At 47.8% G+C, this 14,236-nt stretch overlaps 2 protein-coding genes across 2 annotated transcripts; one reads left to right on the top strand and one right to left on the bottom strand.

Annotated features, from left to right (window-relative positions):
• PtA15_11A679 (uncharacterized protein) lies at positions 1-1,104 on the top strand (the record flags this gene model as incomplete). The annotated part of the gene is made up of 3 exons (XM_053161612.1): positions 1-30; positions 122-965; positions 1,049-1,104. 3 exons carry the CDS (start codon positions 1-3, stop codon positions 1,102-1,104), a joined length of 930 nt encoding a protein of 309 aa, XP_053025542.1.
• Positions 1,105-2,010: 906 nt separating this feature from the next.
• Positions 2,011-4,616, bottom strand: PtA15_11A678 (uncharacterized protein; the record flags this gene model as incomplete). Its single annotated transcript, XM_053161611.1, has 13 exons — positions 2,011-2,123; positions 2,254-2,344; positions 2,423-2,739; positions 2,903-2,976; positions 3,067-3,181; positions 3,301-3,328; positions 3,420-3,495; positions 3,596-3,710; positions 3,839-3,900; positions 3,989-4,062; positions 4,257-4,290; positions 4,404-4,484; positions 4,573-4,616. The coding sequence occupies 13 exons, from the start codon at positions 4,614-4,616 to the stop codon at positions 2,011-2,013; spliced, it is 1,224 nt and encodes a 407-aa protein (XP_053025541.1).
• Between the last annotated feature and the right edge of the window lie 9,620 nt (positions 4,617-14,236).

Below are 14,236 nucleotides of genomic sequence, written 5' to 3'. Positions count from 1 at the left end.
ATGCCCACTCTACTATCGCTTCCTATCGAGGTCTGCGTGCTTCAGTTGATGCCCATCATAACCAATCACACAGAAAGATTGATTGCAGGACCCGGGTCATGTCCTTTGTGTCTCTGAACAGATCTTACACGACATCCATCTTCTCTCGACATCCGAACACTTGCCGATCATATGCAAGCAACTCCTGCACGTATATTCCCGAACGACTTCGGCAAGGTACCGGGCGCTTTTTCTGTGGAGGAAATACGTGCTGAAAGAGGCTGAAGACGCGCAACGACCGCTCGAGAGGAATTCAGATGTGGAGCGAAGGAGCCGTGCGAAGAGTAGCAGTGGCGGCCGAGAGAGGAGGAAAAAGGTCCGATGGGATGCCATCCTGGCCACCCCCGCATGCTCGATGGAAGTCTTGCAGATTCTACGAGGCTTTTACTCCGACCCGCTTCCTTCGGACCCGCCCGAGATCCCCAAGATCAAGATCCCAGCACTGCCCACCCGGCTGTTCAAAGCCTTATCGAGCAAGCCCTCCGATGACTCGACAGCCGATGATCACACTGACGAGCTCGAGCAAGCTTTCCGGTACATCGACCTCCTCTTGACCGACTACGGCACCTCACCCGACAAGCTTGGGGGTTACCCTTTGGCACGATCCGTCCTCAGCGGCAACCTCGCCTTCATACGACTCCTACTCGACCATGGCGCCCGGCCAGCAATCAAAGACAACCTGGTCATCATGGTTGCCATCGAGACCGGCGACCTCGAACTCCTCAGACTACTCGTCGAACCCGCCTATATCCATCCCGACGAGAGCCGACTGCCTCTCACACATTGTTGCTTAAACAAAAACACACCTGATTCCTCAAATCATAAGAAACTTAAACTCGAAGATCGTGTGCAGATCACTGATCAAATGCTCGAAAAAGCTATCAAACGGAGGCACGCTCCGATGGCTCGATATTTCATCGAAAGAGGTTCGTGCATCTCAATGCGATAACCTTTGAAGAAAGAACCCCCTTCAAGATTAGATTGCCTGATTTATTTGTCCTTTGCTTAGGTGCTAGACCGACTCTAGAAACCATCAGGATGATTGAATGTCTGCAAAACATCTGATGATATGCATCATTCCTTGCATATGCTTCCGGCCCCGCCAGGTTTTCCGAATTCTGCATTTTTTAGTTAAATACATTTCAACCATTTTATTTGGATATTCCTACGTGTAACAGAAAGTAGTATATCTTTGCTTATTACTTCACATCTCAATATTTTCGCATCATTAAATCTTCTCATTTCCAATTTTTCTGCGAATCGATCCATCCATCATTGCAATGCTAAATTTAGAGCAACTTTGTCAATTGCATGTCCTCTCGAGTCTCTGGGCCTATGGTTCAAGAACACAGCCTTGGCGTGAATATCCTGAAGGCCTCGTCACACTCACTATTGTGGGGTATTGATTTTCATTCCTGCGAATTAAAATCATCACCTATTGGTCTTGGCTGTAGTCAGATACCAAAGAAACTGGTTGCCATACCACTAACTGCAGCAATCCACATCAAGGGGTTCAAGTTGGAGATAAAAAGATACATAACAAGCTGTTTTCTTCTTTTGGACTTGTGTTTATCCGCAAACCAAGGTATACATACACCCACACAAACAATCATTCGAGAGAGAGAGTGGTCAAAAGCGGAAAAATGGGGCATGCAACAAAAACAAGAAAAAATCAACTTCGGTGTTTCGTCCCGCAATCACATTTGCATGATTGTATGGGTTTTATTTTTGTAATTTTCTTCATTTTTTATGGATAGATAATAATAATATCCTATCCCCTCCTTGACAGTCAAGCACAGCTAATTGGAAAAGTAGGAAAGAAAGGCGTAATGTGAATGATTAGACAATGTTTAATTCCCAAGCAGGGCTTCACGGTGAACAAGGTAATGATGAAAGGAAGAAGAGTCTTAGTCGGGCAGGAAGTTTTGTTTTCAACATATGATAAATAGAAAGTCTCATACATTCTCGTCTTTACTGCTGATGTTGCTTCGAAAGGATCTCTTGGTTGTATTCTTTCTCGTACTTGAAATAATAAGCTTCTTCAGTCGGAGGAGAGTGGCTGCACATTTCAGCTAATCGGGCGTCTGTAAGGAGAGACAAACAAACGATTATGAGCAACGCTGTTTTGCTTAATTTATGGAAAACCAATTGATGATTATGTATCCACTCTCCGCCAAATCAGGATACTGAGATACTTAATGTCTCCCGACTCACATTCTTCATCCGAATCTACCCGGTCGAAATGTGACATTTGCCAGGGAGTTCCATTGGCCAACTCTTCTTTCCTTTTAGCCCTTTGTTCATTCTTAAAAGCAAGGAAGAAGATAACAACGGGAGGGGGTTAGACTCTTCTCTTACAGTGAATGATGATAAAAAAACCAACCTCTAACTTTGATTTTGCAGAACTAGCAGCTTCGAAATCGCCGCTCCGAATGCCATCTGCGACATTTTTCCATACGCGGCGACTTTCGAGCGGTCCTTGTTTAGAGATATCTTGGACAGTGATCTCTTCAAGTTTCTCATCGGTCAGGTCCAAGAATTTGTCACCTGATCCCTGCCACCACTTAGGAACTTGCTTGACAAACTTTGACAGCCCATGCCATTGCCCTTCGATTTCATGAACCGGGCTTACACCTGACGTAATCTTCGGCTGACTGTATATTTTCGCCGTAAATGAATGTGCCTTGCCTGTGAAATAGCCTGCGCGTCATTCATCCCAAAGAAAGTGAGAGAAAAAAGAGTCAGTTCAGATTGATCTTTGATTGCCGGTCCGATTCGTAACTGATTAACAAGAAATGGGATAGAAAGTGGTGCATGGTTCGGAAAAAGATGAGTTCGGAGAGTCTGACAAATTTTCCTATACCTTTTCCTTTAAACTCCATGACTGTATGGTATCCAGACGAAGACTGAATGTGTGAATTTTCAGTCAATTCAATGCTGGAAATTAATGAGGGCCCCAAAATTCAGCAAATCTTGCAGTTTCGAGAGTGATGAGAATGAGACTCAATATATGCGAGGAAGGCTTACTACGGGCTGGCCATCCATAAACCTTCGATTCGTAATTTGGGTAACGTGATCAAGTACGATTCTATGGTGTTGTCAGGTAATTTGACTCTCAGAAGTCCATGTCCGACTTGCTTGACTGAAGATGTTAGGGTGAGTGTATTAAAGGGTACAGAGGCGTATCGGGATTGAAGAACATGGATCAACTTTATAAGCACGCGAACACCTCGCCTCTTCACGGCAATACGAGAGACATACCAATAACACTTTTCCCGCTGAAAGAAGTCTTTATAATGAATCAACGCGTGCATGTTCAGATTGGTATCAGCACTTCAAATCGGACACAAAGTCTGTTAAGTGTGATGACGTCAACTTACCTTTTGCCCGCAATGGCCTTGATAAGAAACACCTGCTTTCGCATTGATCAAGCAATAAGCTGATACAGGTGGATGACTGTAAGTAGGGCAAGACATCGCGGATCAGCTAGAGTTGTTTGTTTGTCTGTGAAAAAAGGAGGCTGGATGATCCAAGGCGGATTCTGATTGGGCTCAACTGAGATACCTGCTCCGTCCATAGTCGTAGTTCGCCGGTGCTATTTTTATCATTTGAAGAATCGGAATTCCAGCTTCCTAGAAAAAGCTCCCCAAGGATCGGATTTAAAGGTTTCTCTTGAATTGGAGAAATTGTAGAAACGAAGGTATTTGTCAGACTTTCGCTCGGTCATTTGTGAAAAAGTTGGAACGTGTGGTTGTTTAGGAGGATGTACGTAAACAGACTGAAGCGATCGATTATGTACTTTCTGTGCCAGTTTGAGTCTCTCGTCTAGTGAATTGACCTTTCAAGGTTGATATGAACCAACTAGAGCGCGTGCAAGAATAAGGATCAGTGCGAGATTGATTCGGACTGCTTATCTCGAAAAGACTCGATGGAAGAAAAACCCAATTACCGGAGTGTTAACACCATACGTTCTTCGGGTGTCTTTCCCGTTGGGATAGCGGCAAATTCCCGGTGTGGTTCTCCCTAGATCGTCCCAAAGATCAGAAGGAGAAATAGAAAAATTACAATAATCAGTTGGCAAGATTCTTATACCCTCATTCATCATTGCTGTCGGCAATTGAATGATACTTGAAATTGTGTGATCATCTATTCATAATTCTTCGTTGTGTATGCGATGTGGGTATATGTTTTTTATTCCTTCTTAAATAATAACAGACCCAATATGATGGAAATTCACATAAGCTTGTAGGACTGGGGACAGATGCAGGATAAAAAAAAGGGGGTAAGTTTGGTGCACAATTCCTGACAAGAATGGATAGTTTTTGAATAAATCATCTACGGGAATGGCCAGAAAGATTGCTAACCTGAGGATGAATGAAGGAGCGGTTAATGAGCTCAGATCGCCAGAGAACGTTGCGATAGATTTCAAGAAACTCGTCCACGAGCTGCAGCAGACAGAAAACAGAGAGTCAGAATCCGATAGGTGACATCACAATGTCTGCTTCTATCCCTGGAATATAGATAGTGATATACCTTCGTTGATTAGTTGGCACCACTGCTTCTTCCTCGTTGGACATTTTTACGTCGTTTGTTTGCCTTTTCTTTTGGGGGAGGGGAGGGGGGGGGAGGGGTCCGTCCGAGTTGCGAGCTGTGAGGCTTGAGCTGTTGGTTTTTGGAACACCGTCTGGCTAGATATGGCGATGTAGTTGATGTCTGCTGCTTATATAATCACACCCTGACATAATGAACTCAAACCCTTCGATCAGCCTCGAGAATCTCCGGAATGCACTCCTCTTCGGCGAAAAACAGCCTGTAACTTTCATGATCACCCAGCTGAAACCTGAACCTCCTGGCCATACACATCTTGAGCTTGTGGGCTTATTTACATACATAATCACATTTATTTACATAATGATACATATTCTGATATCACACATTGTATGTACTTGCAAAGCCATGCCACCATGGCCAAAACTGGGTTTATCCATTCAAATTGACCACAGTTGACCTTGTGATAGGGATTAATCAGTCAATATTCTCTTTTCTAGTTTGCCATTGTCTTTTAGTGTGACATATACAGCAAAACATTAAAAACACAGTAGGGGGATTCACAATTGAGATTTAGAAACCTTTGGAGGTAAATTTCATGCCTTTATGAGCAAAATTTTAAATTTTTAGCTGGTTATGATTGAGTTTTACTTATGATTCCATAAAACTTATCAAAGTTTAGTCAAGTTGCTCATAAGTGAAAGAATTCAGATGACTAAGATATATTTATTTCTTTATTAGACTCTGCATAGTATGTAACATCCTTTGTTTACTCTGAGACTTGGGAAGGGTAATTGAGTATTTACCTAAGAGCAGGTGAAAGGCCGCTCTCTTAGTAAGAATAAAAATGATGAAAGAAAGATGTGAAGCGCAACGGTTCCGATAATCGACCTCTGTCAATCTGAGTACCGTAGCAGCTCATTGGCTTTCATTTGCACCTTTCTGTTTATTTGCTTTGAGTCTCATGTTCTCTTACTCTTTCCGAGTCTTTGGTCCTTGTGACCCACTTGGTTGTCTTCGGCGAAACGGCTGAGCAACAATGATACAATGTCTAGTCACAATTGTGAATGTAATCAGCCTGTAGTTTCCTTCTGCCGCTTTTGTGACTACAACCCTCACCGTCTGTTTCCACTTCTCTTTGAGATGGGACGGTTTGGTTGATCTTGCTCTCCTCGACTTTATCTAGGAGAGTTTTGGGGATGATGCATTAGCTTTTTCATCTTGGGCGTTCAGAGCATGAATTATCAGTTACTCACCTTTGGCGTTAACTGATATTCTAGCCCTTAGTAGCTTGGAGCCGGGATTATCCACAGGCCTGAGTTTGTTGCTCGCGAGTGTTGGACCTGCATTCATCAATAGTGATGTGTCAGTTTCACAACGCCACGTGGCTGGTTTGGACTGCGGAAATTGGTTGGGATAAAGGCTGGAGTTAGCTTCACGTCACCTACCACCTAGTCCCCTCAGGTTTTTCATGGTGTGATGTCTTGGCTCCACACTGCTATGTTCTGCTAGTCTTCAGCGCTCCACAATGAGCCTGATCTATAGTGTAATATTAATAATCTGAAAGTGATGAAGCTCCGCACTCCGCAAGCACAAAGTATGCAGTAGCAATGAAGCATTGAATTAGAAAAATAGGGTGACATAAAACTCTTCTAATACTCTAGTAAGTCCATAAGTGTAAGTACAACAATGATAAGTCAGTAAGATGATCAAAAGAAAAGAGAAGAGAAAATGTGCACCCTCCACACTTGTACATCTCTGTTCCCACCCAATCCCACAATCTGACACTTTCCCGCACTAGCATGCCATCTCCGCCTGGCTTCCGCACGTCACACTCCCAGGCTCTGCTCCTCTCCAACACTTGACCCCCTACGTCCTCTGTCTAACCCCATAAGTCATTCACAACTGCTGTAAACTGTTACATTAATGTTACAAATGCACTACAATCCAAAATGGCAGGTCAGTCAGTTAGAGATGGCACTTGGCACCCGCCGGCGGGTACCCGTCACACTTCAGCACATTATTCTATGCGCCTGAAGGCGCCCATGGCAGGTGCCAGGGGTTCCATTTTAGTGAAAATATGTGCAGGAAGCTGCACACGCGCAATGGGTACCTGCAAGCGCATAGAATTATGTGCTGAAGTGTGACGGGTACCCGCCGGCAGGTGCCAAGTGCCATCTCTAGTCAGTATCTCACCAGCACTGTAAGACTCAAAAGTGGTAATGAAACCCTTTGTTTGAATGGTGAAGGGGATGATAGAGGTGCAAACTATGCCCTTCTAGCTATCAGCTAACAAGACTCACCAAGCTAGGCTTGGCAAGTTTTTATTCAAGTGATGGTAGTGGTTGGCTCAAGATGAGTTTGCTTGATTGACACAGTATAACGGTTTGATTTCCAATATAAGGGTTCGTAAGGTATGTGAGAATTGAGAGTGAGTTCAGTGGTTATTTGCAAATACAAGGGTTTTATGGTGGTAAGGGTAAGTGTGAGAGTGGCAGCGGTGGGCAGATACATTACTTTACGTTACAGCAGTGAAATTGGATAACGTAACATCCTTTTAGTTATCCAAATTGGCCATTTTGGTAACGTAAAAAATTTGTGCAGTAAAGTATAGTAAAGTAACTTTTTTTTCAACCTGATTTTTTATGTTTTTGGTAACGCAAATTTTTTGATATGGGGCTTTTTGTAAAGGGGGTTGAGATCAATGAAAAAAGAGCAAGTTGGTATTATGTCTTTAGCTTACACCACCTGCAAATGGGTGTGGTTTTCTCCGCAGCCACACCCAGTGGTTTTCCAACTGAACTCGCGCGGCCCCCGGGAACCATCATTTGGGGTAAACATAACTCGCCCGGGCCGGTCATCTGGCTGGTCACATGACGACCAGCCAAGTTGTACACCCGGGGAGTACCTCCACGGGGACATCACTCGGAATCCACGAGGATTCCACGATGAACCCGTGCAGCGGGCGGACCAGCGGCTCCTGGTCCACACGCCCACGTGCTCACCACCAATTTGATCCAGGGGGTATCCACGGGATCACCTCGACGAATCCACGGAAGCCTTGGGCTTTCTGTGGGCACAGCGAGGACTCCTCGTGATACAAACAAGAGACCCGGGCCAAATGGTCAGCTCCAAGTGGATCCTTGGTGGGCTTCACAGCACCCTGAGCTTGTCCGTGGTATCCACTCGCGGAGGAAGGGGCACCATACTCAATCCGTTGGATATCATGTCATAAATTTGTACCGCCAGGGTCCCAAGCTGCTGCATTGCAATCACTTGCCCATGCAACATGAGAAAAAATAAAAATCACAAAAAGAGGAAAGCATGCAGAGAGAGAGAGCAACAGGGTGAAAAAAACAAGAATGAAGGATATTACAGAGGAAAAAGGCTGTCAGCCCCCCAGGAAAGAGAAGAAGAGCAAGACGCACAGCCAGCCGCAAGCTTGGCTTGCCCACCATCACAGCAGCACACACAATCTGGGCAAGCCCGGCCACTTGTTGTGGGCATTCCCACCGTAGTCGTTGTTGACAAGCTCCATTTCCACCTGGTGGTTGAGGCTGGCCTCATTCAGCTTGGCCAGGGACGCATCAACCTGGCAGCAGTACCTGACCACCGAGCCGAGCAAGCCGTGGAGCGCAAGGCCGAGCTCGGTGTGCTTGGCGTCCTCGTCAGGGCCGTGGTGGTCGAGAGCCTTGTAGGCGCTGATCAGCAGCTGGTGATGGTTGGCGTGGGGCGTAGGACTGAGGAGAGCAGTGCTGCCCACAAGGGACAAGCTTGCACGTGTTGGCGGACGGGCTGCTGCTGCTGAGCGGGTGAGGGTATCGCTTAGCTTGGCCAATGAGAGCTGCCGATGGCCCAGGACCAGCTGGGATTGGAGCAGCTTTGAGGAGGCGCCCAAGCTCGAGGAGCGGTTGTTGGCGTGTTGGCTGGGTGAGGAGGCTTTGTCTTGGTATGTGCTCCTCAGCAGTTGCGCGAACGGCTTCAGCTGGGGGACCCCCCTCCAGAAGCACCTCCTCTCAACGTCCGGTCTTGCTTGCCTATCAGTGTGGAGCAGGGCGAGCTGAGGATGAGGCTGCTTGGATGGGCACTGATCCGGGAGGCAGCGCGAGCCAAATGGAGGTGGATGTCCTGATGATCTGTGTGTGTGTGTGTGTGTTGAAATGGATGAGTCAGTTGGCTAGTGTGAGTGGCTTTTGAGACGACACCACTAACTTTCTAATGTCCATTTGCTTGTCCGACTCCTTGAGCCGGCCGAATCCGCCTTGCGCGGCGGCATAGACTGGGTGTTTGTGTATGTGGTGGTGGAAGTCTGGTCGGCTGGGATTGGCAGGATTCCCCGGGCGAGCCAGAAAATGGCTGTGGGAGTGGGTAACGCTGGGGGCTGCTGCTGCTGCTGGCTGGGTGTGTGATCCGGGCGTGCTGGCAGTGGAGGTGATGGTGGTGCTGGTTGAGTCGGGGGTAATCAGGGCTTTACCTTGCCACAAGGGGACTTGTTTTTTTTTTTTTTTTTGGATAAAGCAAAGGAAACCTAACCAGGTGGAGCTGTTTGACAGTGATGAGACCCACAATGCACCATGGCCGCGCTACAAGCATATGTAAAAGCATAAGCGGAGAAGCTGTGGAATCAGAATCACAGAATTTGACAAGTGTGGCTTCCACGGCACACAAAAGCTACTCTTGTGGACTCCACCGTAAATAAATTGACTCGCGGGGAGTCCACTGAAGTTTTCTTGTCGGAGCCACGAGGATCCGAGACCCCTGTCCATTTCCGACGGGGAGCCCACAATTGCCGGGGGCACGGTGAATTCCACGTCGGTTTCACCAATCTGGTGTCACCCGTCGGATCCACACTGCCTCGCGGTAAGAAGTACCCCCGCCGTGTACAGCTTGATGAACGGCGAGCCGCGGGTCATCAGGACGCACCGATGACCGGACAGCTGGGCGGTCATCAAGGTATACATGCCTCGATGACTGGTCAGACGGCTGGTCGTCAAGGCAGACAGCTCGATGACTGGAGCCGGCCGGTCATCAAGACGGTAGACACTCGATGACCGGCCATCTAATCGGTCATTAAGGCACAGATACAACTCGATCACCGGCCAGCTGGCTGGTCATCGAGGTGTCCTTGATGTCAAGGTACATGTACCTTGATGACCAGCCATCTGAGCAGTCATCGAGGTATACACCTCAATGACCGGCCAACTGGCTGGCCATCAACATATGTACCTCGATGACCAGCCAGCCGGCTGGTCTTCGAGGTATGAATGTACCTTGATGAACCGACCCGAGCTGGCCGGTCATCAAGGTGTATGCCTTAATGGCCGGTTGGCTCCGGTCATCAATGATCAAGGCCTTGATGACCGGCCGGCTCCGGTCATCAATGATCCAGCCTTGATGACAGGGATGATCAAGGTGTATGCCTTGACGACCGGCCTGCTCCGGTCATCAAGGTGCCTGTATACCTCGACGACCAGCCAGCTGACCGGTCATCGAGGTACAATTTTGATGGCCAGCCAGTTGGCCGGTCATTGAGGTGTATACCTTGATGACTGGTCAGACGGCTGGCCATCGAGGTATACATGTACCTCGATGACCGGAGCCAGCCGGTCATCAAGGACACTTCAATGACCAGCCAGCTGGCCGGTCTGAGGTGATTGAGGTGTATCCTTGATGACCGGTCATTGATCAGTGTCTGCCTTCTTGATGACCGGCCGGCTCCGGTCATCGAGCTGTCTGCCTTGACAACCAGCCATCTGACCAGTCATTGAGGCATGTATAGCTCGATGACCGGCCAGCTGTCCGGTCATCGGTGTGTCCTGATGACCCGCGGCTGTCCGGTCATCGGTGTGTCCTGATGACCCGCGGCTCGCCGGTCATCAAGTTGCACAACTTGGCTGGTCGTCATTTGACCAGCCAGATGGGGTGAGTTATGTGTATCATCACCCCGAATGATGGTTTCCGGGGGCCGCACGAGTTTTCCGGGGGCCGCGCGAGTTCCGAGGGAAAACCACTGGCTGTGGCTGCGGAGAAAACCACAAAGTTGTGAGTTCAACCCTCACTCTGAACAACTTTTAATCTGGTTTCCTGGCAGCATACTGAGTCTATGTGGTTGTTTAGTGTCAACTTGAGTAAACATCTCACTCATATTAATAATAACAACCACAAATCAGGGCCTTTACCAGAAAGTTACACCAAAGTTACCCAAATCTGGGAAAAAATGTAACGTAACTGGTTTTGTTCAAAATAACCAGGGAACCTGACTACACCCGGGGAGTCCTTCCACAAGGATAACCCGTGGAATCCACAAGGAGTCCACGTGGTAGCCGCGCGCGAGGTCGGACCAGCGGCTGTTGGTCCACACGTTCACGGGGTCTCCACCAAGTGGATCACGGGGGCACCTCGTGATGGCCCCGAGGATTCCACAGATACTTACAGATGCGTACCCGTGGAATCCACGTGGCCACGTAGGCGGGCCAGTGAAAAATTCAGCAGAAGCGCACCTTGTTCAAAAGCATTGCTCATGGGACTCAAACCCACAACCAGGCTCGGAGCTTGTAGTGGCAGTGCCATACAACTCGACTATTTCACATTGTCACATATGGCTGCTTTACACAATATCAACCCCCCAAAAAATGGTTTGCAATCGGGTTTGCAATAGGTTTTTTTTTCAAGTTTTTTTTTTAATTTTTTTTTTTCCTTTATTCAAAAAAAAGTTTTGTCGGACTTTCAAAACCTCAGGACCAGCCTGAGGTGTTTTTGGCTGGAAGTAAAAAAAAAGAAAAAGCCGTGGAACCGATGTGAGCAATGAGCTGACGTGGTCTCCACGCGTGCCAGGAAGGCACATCGTGGAACCGACGGGGAAAAGTGTGAAGCCCATTGGTTCCACGTGGAAAAAAAGCGTTTCGTGGAACCGACAAGCTTACCAAGGGGTTACCGAGCCTCCTCTCGTCGGTTCCACAAACGGGCGGGGCAGGAAGTACCCCCGCCGTGTAGATAAAATGGAGCCCATTTTCTGCAGGAGTTATCTTAACTCCAAATTAGATATCTGTAACTAGCAGATAACGTAACTGTAAAGTTTATGTTACCCTCAGAGTTATCCATTTGGAGAACGTATCTGCCCACCGCTGAGAGTGGTATGTATTGTGTTTTGAATAATTCTTGGACATTTGGGTAATCCCCCCCTCCATCACGAAAAAAACACCAACTTCACTTGATGTACGCCAAAAATGCGAGCTTAACAAAGCCTCACTGTGAGAGCGCCGCAGGGTCTCTGTCTCACAGAGAGGCTTACCTGCAAAAACCTGTATCTGGCCTGAGAGCCCCAGGAATATCAGCCTGTATCAGGCTTTTTTCCACTCTTTTCATTTTTAAAAATTAACCATTGGCCCGTTGAGGTCGCCCTTCTGGACTTAAGAAGTGCTTGGGAGTGCGCTTCTTCTGATGCAATTTGGGCCTTGTAGCTGCTGATATAATGCCTGATCCTCCCGGTTGAAATTTCCAATCATGGAGGAAAAGTGGCCGTGCAGGGAGTGAGATTTACTGTACAAGAACTGTACAACTCTATTAGTCATCTCAAAGGATTCTTGGAAAGTGAGCTCCTTTGAGCCAATCTCCAGCTCATGGGAGGAGGGCAATGGTGGCATGCTTACCACCAATTTGAAGAGGAGATGCAGGTCTTTCACCGGTTTAAGAGGCGGGCAACATGCCCTCTGGGAAGTGGGGGATTTGGGGGCACAAAGTTGGCCACCTGCAAAAAACACCAACTGCACGCGGGGCTCTCACGCCAGGATTCGTGGATTGCACGCAAGTCCCTCCCTGACGGGAGGTCGCACTTCGTGTGAGGCGCTTTGCGCCCCTGCCCCCCGGCAGGCAAGGGACTTGTGCTAAGTTTGCCAAAAATGGGGTTCACTCACATATTCTACTCATATCCAGCTACCAGTGCCTCCCAGACCCCAAAAGTGTGGCTTTTAAACTTTCCGGTGCAGAACTGATTTTGGAAAAGTGTCCAAGCTTTTTTCAAAACACAATAAGTGAGGAGAAGAGAACTGGGTGGAGGAGGAGCTCCTTTTATAGAAAAATGTGAGATATTTTAGCCCCCCCCTCTGAGGGGGGCTCCTGGGTCAGGGTTTCAGCTAGACTAGACAGGGGGTATGAGGCTTTTTAGCTGGTGGCAGTAGATACAAATGATGTAATAATATGTACAACTGATGTCATAACATGTCAGGAGTACATAAATTATGTCAGAAGGCTGCAGTGGTGCTGCATGAAAGTGAAATGAAGTGACAGTAGGCTGCATGAAGTGCTGTACAGATGTAGTGAGTGCGTAAATAAGTCTGAGGCTGCAGACACAGTGTAAAATGATGTCATAGTATGGAAATAAGGGAATAATCGACACTATGTAATGAATGTAGTCTGAAAGGGGGATGTATGTTTTTATCCTGTGATTTGTATAGGCATAATGCCGTGATCCTTGACTTGAGGCTAGTGACTGGGTGTGTTGAACGTGTGATAGGGGTTTAGTAGGGTCCAAAGAGGTGTAACTTCCAATCCAGCAGGGTTCCAGCAACGCTTCCCGTGGTGAGTAAGGGTGAAATTTGCCCTAGAATCTATTCCTGGGGTCCATTTGGTGAGATCTCAAGGCCTATTATTGGTAATAATATGTATTAGAAAGAAATTTTGATTTTTCACATTTGTGTATACAACAGCACCTCTGCCCCAGCTCCACTGGCTGGCAAAACCCACTTCAGCTGCCCCGGCTCACCTGATGACACACTGCTGCTGACAGTCTCTGAATTTGGTGCGCTGTAGATGTTGGAATATATGTGTAAGGACTCCAGTTGGGAGTCCTTCACTGTTTGTCAAGTGGGGCACGGGGAGGGAACCTCGAGGCGAAGTTCTAGTTCATGGGGGGGCTGTAATTGCAAAGAATCAAGGAGCTAGCCGGGAGAGATATGGTTGCAGTGATCTCTCAGTAAATACATGAACAACTGGGGAGAGAAAGAAACAAGTAGAGAGGAAGGGAAAAGGAAGAAGACGGCTTACCTAGCCGGGAGAGATATGGTTGCGGTGATCTCTGCCGGCTAGGAGGGGGAAGTGAGAGCTACAAGATATACGTGGCCAGATGGGGTTTCTGTGATTCCTCTTGTGAAACCTCGCGGCGCGCGGGGGCTTCACAGTCTTCCCCCCTATAAAAAAATGAGGGGGGGGATCTCTCCAAGTTGTAGTCGATTGCGTGGGGGAAGGTCGGGGAGCAAGTTCCGCGTTTCGCAATTGATGTGGAAGAACAAGATGAGGTTCACAGAAGGCCGGGTTTGGGATGGTGACTGGGATTGGTCGCGGGGAGAATACAGAATCGAATCTTGGCCGGGGAGGATAATCTGACGGTGGTGGTGCGGTAGGAGTGACAGTCCTGACAAGGCCTTCAGAGGGAAAGGAGATCTTCTTGGGCAGGATGGACCAAGCTTTCAATGTCGGCACTGCAAGTGGGGGTCCCCGTAAGCAACGCCCCTTGTGCAATCGATGGACATTGCGAGCGGGGGAGGGTACGTACTTGGCTTCCCTTGGTTTGGGCAGATTGTGGCAGAAGTCTAAGAGGGAAGCCTTGTTAAAGTGGGGGTCTTCAGGGATGAATTCGTTGTCTTGCGTAGCT

The sequence above is a fragment of the Puccinia triticina genome, chromosome 11A (assembly GCF_026914185.1).
Source record: "Puccinia triticina chromosome 11A, complete sequence".
NCBI classification, from domain to species: Eukaryota; Fungi; Basidiomycota; class Pucciniomycetes; order Pucciniales; family Pucciniaceae; genus Puccinia; species Puccinia triticina.
Note: the sequence above shows the minus strand (reverse complement) of the source record. Positions and strands in the feature narration are given on the sequence as shown.